General features: G+C 56.9%; 1 protein-coding gene across 1 annotated transcript; it reads left to right on the top strand.

Annotated features, from left to right (window-relative positions):
• Positions 1–5225: 5225 nt before the first annotated feature.
• On the top strand, positions 5226–8135 carry LOC102736804 (glutathione S-transferase P-like). Its single transcript, XM_031039465.2, has 7 exons — positions 5226–5403; positions 5523–5558; positions 5954–6060; positions 6174–6261; positions 7427–7530; positions 7612–7719; positions 7883–8135. Coding segments are annotated over exons 1-7 (633 nt in total). The 5' UTR covers positions 5226–5402; the 3' UTR covers positions 8072–8135.
• Positions 8136–8595: the final 460 nt, after the last annotated feature.

The raw sequence follows: 8595 nt of genomic DNA, 5'->3' as shown, positions 1-8595 counted from the left end.
CCCTCAGCTCTGTGTCTATCCCACCTGCAGCCCCATGCCACTCCCTGCACCCTGCTGACATCTGTCCAGCTGTGTCTCTGTGGGTCTCTCTGACCGCACATGCCCATCTCTGTCCTTCCCTCCCTCGGTGGCATGAGAATCTCTCTCACATTGGTCTGTCCGTCTTTCTGTCTGTCCACCCTTGCTCTTCCTATTCTCCCCACCATCCCCCCTCCCAGGATGACTCCTGGGTTCTGGAAAGACAGCCCCCCTCCAACTCGAGCCTGCCCCCAGACATGCCCCCTTCTCCCCACCCAGAGCCCCAGGGCAGCTCTGAACCCCCCCACCTTCTACCAGCACCTCCCACCTACCTTCTGCTGACCTCCAACCTCTTGCTCCTCAGGGTGAAATGTGGGGCTGGGCCAGACAGCCCCCACTGGCCTCTTGTGCCCCTTTGTTATGCCCCCAGCCCTCTTCCTGCCCAGCTGCCTGGTCTTCGCCTCCCACAATGAGGTCAGTTGTCCTGCCCCAGCTCTGCTCCAGGCCCCTCATGATTTATTCACCTGCTCCCTGCGCCAGCCTTTGTCTGAGGGAAACAGATCCCGCCAGACACCTGCCACCCGAGCTGGTGGCTCTGGCCTTGCTCAGCCACACGAGCGGCCACCCATTCATGTATTCCTTTTGCAAACATCTGAGGCCAGCTGGGACTGAGCCTCAGGGGCTATACAGACTGGGTCTGTCCTGAGGGTCCTGCTCCCAGGCACATCGAACTCAGGAAAGGGCCACAGACAGTCTCCAGGTGCTTGGGAGCACTGGCCCAGACAACAGGGGGGCTTCATGGAGGAGAAGAGAGGATGGGGCAGCCTTTTAGGCATTGCCTACTAAGGTTTAACCCGTGCTCAGCCTTGGATGAGCGCTGGAACCCCAGCAGGGATCAACTGTGAATGTGGACTGTTCCAGGAACTGGCATCCAGCAGGGTATGTTAGGTAGAGGCCCTCAGGAGGGAGGCAGAAGTCAGTAGCCCCTGGAGAGGGTATGGGTGGCAAGAGGCCAGAGAAAATTTCAGAGGGGCTGTATCTTCAACAAGCGTCATGGAGTACCTACTATGTGCCTTCCCGGGTGTTGGGAACCAGTCCCTGCCTCCTGGAACCTTCCAGCCAGTGGGGGATGCACATTCAGCAAGCCCAGAATGACTATGGAGAACAGGCTGTTGAGGGGGAAGAGAATGAGACGTTGCTGTGACAGGGGCTGAGGATGTGGCGTGGGAGCCAAGACCAGAGAGATGGTGGGAGTGACCACCTGAAGGGAAGGGTGGCCAGCAGGCAGAGGGAGCAGCCTCCAGCCCTGAGCATGGCTGAGGATCTGAGGAAGGGTCAGGATTCAGAAGTGAGCGGACGCCGGCCAAGTGGTCAAGGGTGGGAAGGGCTCCTTGTGACCACTCAAGTTGATCACTTGAAGGTTCAGCCTTCCCCAGCCTGCAACCTTCCTGTCTGCCCTCAGGGTTTCGCCTCCTCCTGGAGGCCAGAAGGGTACTACATCCCAGGCAGCATTGCAAACATCCTTCAGACGCAGGAATTCTAGCATTTTCTGCAAGATCTTATAGAAGGCCTACAGGCCGGGATTTCCCTGTGTGCTAACTGTGTGGCCCTCAGCAAGGTATTTCACCTCTCTGAGCCCCAGTTTCCTTATCTGGAAAATGGCGGTTGACCTAGGCCTCCTGGTACCTTTGTGAAAATTAAGTAAAAGACCTAGCAGGTTCCTGGCACATAGGAAGGGCTCAAAAAATGGTGGATGCCACGTGTGACGAATGAGCCTGTGTCCAAATGACCATCTAAGAAGGTGGGAAGTGGGAGAAATGTGTGCCCCAAAGTATAAGCCAAAGTAGTGGGGGCATAAACTGGTCAGAGTATAGTGGATAAAAGTGTTTTCCATCAAGAAGCAAAGCCTTTGTATCTAGGTGGAAAAAGTCCGGCTTGGAAATCCTTCCTCACTTGTATTCAATTAACGACATACTAGGGTATTCATTTTGATGCCCTTGACTTGCCCAATCCAACTTAGCCAAGCTGGAGCTTCAGCTCCAGTGCCTAGCATGTCCACGTGGATCAGTGGTTGACAGACATGGATGGATGGGTGGATGGATGGATGGATGGATGGATGGATGGATGGATGGACGGACAGATAGGCAGCTGACTGGATGGAAGGATGGGTAGATGATTTGATAGGCTAGTTGTTAAATAGTTGGTAGATGGATGGATAGACAGGTGGAGGATGGCTGGGTGGGTAAATGGGTAGCTGGATGGATGGAGAGATAAGTAGGTAGATGTTCTGATGGACTGCTGGTCAAACGTTTGGTTGTTGGATGGGTGGACGATTGGATAGATGGGTATATAGATGGACAGACAGAGAGATGGATGGAGGTAGATAGATGGCTGGGTGGATGGACTGCTCATGAAGGCTTTATATTCTTCATTGAAAGAGTCAATTAGAATGGAGACCATATCTTACCTATTGTGGTGTTTGCCATGATGCCTAGCCCACTCATAGCCTGATACATACTAGTCAGTGTGTGAATGAAACCTTGTGTCTATCTCTTCCAGTCTGAGCTGCGATTCTTCTTTTTATAAAAAAAAAATTATTATTTAAGTAGGCTCCACACCCAACTTGGGACTTGAACTCACAACCCCGAGATCAAGAGTTGCATGCTCCACCGACTGAGCCAGCCAGGCAGCCCTGAGCTGTGATTCTCCTGATGGCAAAGAAGATGGCTCCTTCTCCACCCTGTTCCCCACAAGTCACCCCAGGCTTGGCACACAGAACCATGTAGAGATACTATTTCACACTCACCAGGATAACTAAAATGAAAAAGACAGTAGCAGTGTTGGTAAAGACGTGGAGAAGTTGGGGCCTTCGCAGGCTGCTGTTGGGTTTACAAAATGGTACGGCCACTTTGGGAAACAGTTTGGCAGTTCCTCAAAATGAGCTACCATGTGATCTAGCAAGTCCACCCCTGGGTATGTACCCAAGGGAATTGAAAGCATAAATTCCTGCAAAAATTTGCACACAAATGTTCATAGCAGCCTGACTCATAAAAGCCCAAAAGTGAAACAACCCAAATGTCCATCATTGAAGGAATGGGTAGACAAAATGTGTATGCTCATGTCATGCAATATTACCCAGCTGTAGACAGGAATGATGCACTATTTTTTTTAAAGATTTTTATTTATTCATTTGAGACACAGAGATACACACACACACAGAGCATGAGCAGGGGGAGAGGCAGAGGGAGAGGGACAAGCAGGCTCCCCACTGAGCCAGGAGCCTGATGTGGGGCTCGATCCCAGGACCCCGGGATCATGACCTGAGCCGAAGGCAGACGCTTAAGCAACTGAGCCACACAGGCACCCCAGGAATGAGGCACTGTTACACACTATGACATACATGAACCCAAAAACATTCTGCAAAGTGAAAGCAGCCAGATCCAAAAGGCTACAGAGTGTATGATTCCAGTTATATGAAATACCCAGCATAGGCAAATCCATAGCAACAAACTAGATTAGTGGGGTTGGGAGGAGGGGCATGAGGAGTGACTGCCCATGGGTACAGGGTGTTTTTTGGGGGGTGATGAAAATGTGCTGGGACTACTTAGTGGTGATGGTTGCACAACACTGTATATACTAAAACCACTGAATGTACACTTTATAAGGGTGAAATCTAAGTAGCAACAAAGCGGTTTGTTTATATTTTTAAAAACTGCCAAAGACAGGTGCTGATATACACGTGGACTGGAGGTGCGGGGATGGGCACAGGGAGGTTCCTGGCCCACTGGGCTGGGAAAACTGTGCTTTTGGACCCCAGCCGAGGAAGCCCCGGGGTGGCCACGGAGCTAGGCCACGGAGCTAGTCCACTGACTTGCCTGGGGAGCCAGAGGACTGTGGGTAAAAGCAGCCCCCTGGAACACCACCGAATAGTGCCGAGCTGAGCTGGGAGACAGCCTGGGTGTGATGGCTGGAGGGTGTGAGCTGGCAGGAGGCTGGCCCACTAGGCAGGAAGGGGTCTCCCAGGCCTTTGATGCTTGTGTGCAAAGGGAGGGCATGAATGTTCCAGGCCAGAGCAGGTGAATGAACCTCTGTGAACCTTGGTGTCCTCATCAGTATAATGCGAACAAGGCTCCCTCCCTCTCAGGATGTGGTGGAGATGAAATGAGACCATTTCCATGAAAGCTCTTTGTAAGCTGCTAAGTGCCGGGCAGATGTTCCTCCAGCTGTGAGTCAGGGATAGAACCCAGCCCTGGCCCCACCTCCCCCACCCCTCCCAGCCCCAGGCAGCTGTGGGCTCAAATGAGGCTAAGGGATGCTCCTGACTAGGCACTTTTGGGTTTTCCCCCCAGGCTTTAGGTGGGTACTGCCCCAGGGAAAGATACCTTCCTCTCTCCTGGTGGCTCTGACAGGAAAAACTGGCTGAGAGACGTCTGGTTCAGTCAGGCTCCAGTTCCCGGGGATGACCACCACCCCCACTGAGACACCCCTCAACCCCTGCCCCCACCCAGGAAGGGGCAGCCAGAAGTGGGCTGGGGGTGCCATCAAGGGCCCCGCAGGGAGGCAGGCACTGGGCTCTGCCTGGAAGAACACAGCCCCCCTCAGGCCCAGGAGGTCCTGCCCATTTCAGTCTGTCTGTCTTTCCATCCACCCATATCCCCAGGTCCAGTTGGTATTTGAAGAGTGCGTTAGCACTTAGACTCAGACAAAACATGGTTTGGAGATAACAAGCCTTTGCAGAAGAAAGACTGAGGGTTAAAAGTGAGGCCCCTGAAGCTGGCCAACCCTGGCTCTAAGTCCTGTTGCCTAGCTGTGTGACCTTGAGCAAGTCACTTAACCTCTCTGGGCTTCAGTTCCTCCTCTGTAAAATGAGGATCAGAACAATACCAAGTCCTCGGGTGGTAATCTCTGTAAAGTCCTCGACACAGTCCTCAGTCCCTAAGGGTTTGCCGTAATTATTATTCCGGAGAGAGGAGGTGTAAATGGATATGCCTATCGAAATTGCACTCATTCATGCAAGAAGCATTTAATGAGCACCTACTGTGTGCTGGTGCTGGGGACCCAGCAGCTAGATGGGGACTCAGACCCGGCCGTCTGGGGGCCCTGAGCAGTTCTGTGGGTTTGGGTGTGGCCTGGATGCTGGTAGTTGCTGTGTGATGCTGAAGTCAGTACCCTTCAGGCAGGGTACACGGCGCGGAGGTGCAGGTGAGCCTGTCCGGCCCTGCCCCCGCCACACCCAGCCTTGCCCAGGGCCAAGCTCCGCTCAGGGACTCGGTGCATTCCTGGGTGGGGCGAGAAGGGGGGTGTGTGTGGAACAGACCATAAATATAAGACCACTGGGCTCGCCGCCACTTCCTGCTGCTTGCTCTTCCACGTCACCGCGACCTAGTGAGTAGGGTCTGGACCACGCTGGGGGCGGGGGGCAGGACCCAGGCTGAGCCATCCCCTTCTCGGTGCAGCTCCGTGGGGGGATCCTCTCTCACGCCCTGTCTGTTTGTCTCTCCTAGTGCCGCCCTACACCATCCTCTACTTCCCCACCCGAGGTGCGGGCCCTGCTCCTTCAGGAGGGCGAAGGGCACAGGCGGAGCCAGGCCGCCCGCCCAGGCTGCTTCCTGGGGTCCCGCCGAGGCCGGAGGCTGGACGAGGCGTCTCGGGTCGTGGGGCGGGGCCGGGAGGGCGGGGCGGGGCCAGGTCCGGCTTTCCCAGGGCCGCATCCTCTCGGTGTCCTGGCTGGCTTCACTGTCCGCATCCTGCGGCACCATGGGCTGGGGTCTCCGCCTGTCTCCCTCTCCATGGTCTCCACTGTTCCTCCGTGGCTTATCTCTTCAGCAGGCTCTGAAGCTTCTGTCCGGTCCCCACACTCCTGACCCCCTCCCCAGGGCGCTGTGAGGCTGGGGTCTCTGCACACATCCCACCACCCGGTTCTCCCCTCCCCCAGGGCGCTGCGAGGCCATGCGCATGCTGCTGGCTGACCAGGGCCAGAGCTGGAAGGAGGAGGTGGTGACCAAGGAGAGCTGGCTGCAGGGCCCGCTCAAGGCCTCCTGTGTGAGTGACTGCGCCCTGGCAGGGGACAGGTGCTGGGCCTTCATGGGGCAAAACCAGGGTGGGGGGCAGCTGAGCTCAGCGTGTCTTACTGATCCATGCCACGCCCCCCCCAGCTGTATGGGCAGCTCCCCAAGTTCCAGGACGGAGACCTCACCCTGTACCAGTCCAATGCCATCCTGCGACACCTGGGCCGCACCTTTGGTGAGTTCTGAGGTCATGGGCAGTCCAGTCCTGCAGAGTACCCGATGGGTCCCACGTGGATGTCCTGAGAACCAGAAGTCCTCCCGCATGGAGGACAGGCCAGATGACCCTAAAAGAAGGGGCAGGGCCTGGGTTAGGAGGGCTCTGCCAGCCAGATGGTGCCAGATGCATTCACGGTGCCCGTTTCCCAGAGGACAACTCCGAGGAGGCCGCCAGCCCCCACATATGTGCTGGTGTAGGCTAGAGGCCACTTAAGGTGTGTCCAGGGGCTTCACAGTAGGCCTCCTGCCCATTTTTTCCTGTTTTGGCCTCTCTTGAATCCAGAAAACCCATGCTCGCAGTGAGCAAGCCTGTGGCCTTGTTATAATGGTGGCAGGCACATGGCTGAGAGAGGTAGCTGTCTCTTTTTTGGCTAACTTTGGGGGGTCTAGACCAGCTCTGGGTCCCAGCAGGATCTGGCAATCAGGGAAGGGGACAGAGGAGTCTTGGTGGCAGCCAGGCCAAGCCTGCCCTGACCTCTGTGGGACCCAGGGCGGGAGGACGAAGGCCTCTGACCACGGCTTGCCACCTCGTCCTGCCCCTGTGCTCTCCTGCGCTGCACATGGACCCACCAGTCCCCACAGCCCAGTGCTGTCCGGGCACCACAAACAGCTGTCCCTCCGGCCCAGGGCACGCGCACCAGAGGCTTGGTTCGCCCTTGCAGGGGGACAGATCTGGGGGAGGGAGCTTGGGGCCATTTGGGCAGGGAATTCCTGAGTCTCAGAACGGGACTTAGGATGTGACCGCGAAGGGGCATGGTCCTCAGCTGGGCATGTCCCCTTGGGCTTTTTTTTTTTTTTTATTTAAGATTTTATTTATTTATTTGAGAGAGCGCGAGAGCTATATAGAGCAAGTTGGTGCTTGCAAGCGGTGGGAGGGGCAGAGAGGGAGGAGGAGGGAGAAGTAGACGCCACACTGAGCTCAGAGCCCTATTCAGGGCCCGATCCCAGGACCCCCAGATCACGGCCCAAGCTGAAATCAAGAGTCGGTCACCCAACCAACTGAGCCCCCTGGGTTTTTGGAGATGGGAGCGGCAGGGCTGGGCAGAGCGGGCCCTCCCAATCGAGGGACCTGGGCACCCCATCCTGAGCCCTGAACCTGATCCACTGCCTGGCTGCTGACCCAGGGCTCTACGGCAAAGACCAGCGGGAGGCGGCGCTGGTGGACATGGTGAACGATGGCGTGGAGGACGTCCGTAGGCACTGCAGCCGGCTCATCTACCGGAGCTACGTAAGCACTCAGGGCTGGGGCCCGGGAGCTCACCCAGGCCAAGCATGCTGGGGGCTGCCACTGGATCACTGCCCTTTGCAGGAGGAGGGCAAGGCCAAGTATTTTCAGGAGCTGCCGGGGCACCTGAAGCCTTTTGAGACCCTGCTGATCCAGAACCAGGAGGGCCAGGCCTTCCTTGTGGGCGACCAGGTGAGTGCTGGGTCCGGCCCGTGGTAGATCCATTTCTCAGAAGGGCACACTGAGGCCCAGAGGGGAGCCATGGCAGGTTCGCTGGAGCAGCCAGGGTCCTGGCTCCCTGCGGCCCCTCCTCTTCTGACCCTGCTCAAGCCCTCTTCTGACCTCTGTCTTGCAGATCTCCTTCGCCGACTACAACCTGCTGGACCTGTTGCTGAATCACCAGGTCCTGGCCCCTGGCTGCTTGGACTCCCACCCCCTGCTCTTGGCCTATGTGGCGCGCCTCAGAGCCCGGCCCAAGCTCAAGGCCTACCTGGCCTCCCCCGAGCACATGAACCGCCCTGTCCTTGGAGCCCAAAAGATATGAGCCCCTTCAGCCTCCCCTGGGAGAAAGCCTGGCCTTTAGAACCAATAAACACCAAAAGAGGAAAGCTGTGCTGTGGTCCCTGAGGGGCTGGAGGGCACAGGGGACCCCCTGCCCCTTCCCAGGCTGTCTCGGGGAGGACGAGGGTCGGGCTGGGCGTCCGGGCCCTGGAACAGAATTAGGCGCCTGGAGAATTATCTGCCAGGAGACAGAGCAGTTCCAGATCCAGACAGGAAGATGAGACCCTAAGCCTTGAGGATCCACCCCAGAGGACTTCTGCAGGAGGGAGGTGCCCTCACCGGGGGCAGGTGTGATGGCCGCCACCTGGGGAACCCCGTCAGTCTGAGAGAAGGGCAGCCATGAATGTGGCGAACAGTCGCTGACATCTGAGAGAGCCCCAGTGTGGGCGCACGGTCAGAGGCTATGCACACATGGACCCTAGTAAGTGACGCATACCCTCGGGGGTTTCGCACGAGCATCAGTGTGGCTCATTCTCCGGTGGTACCAGGGGTCACCCCCAGGTTGGT

The sequence above is a fragment of the Leptonychotes weddellii genome, chromosome 11 (genome assembly GCF_054177405.1).
Source record: "Leptonychotes weddellii isolate Sample4059 chromosome 11, ASM5417740v2, whole genome shotgun sequence".
Taxonomy (NCBI): Eukaryota; Metazoa; Chordata; class Mammalia; order Carnivora; family Phocidae; genus Leptonychotes; species Leptonychotes weddellii.
Note: the sequence above shows the minus strand (reverse complement) of the source record. Positions and strands in the feature narration are given on the sequence as shown.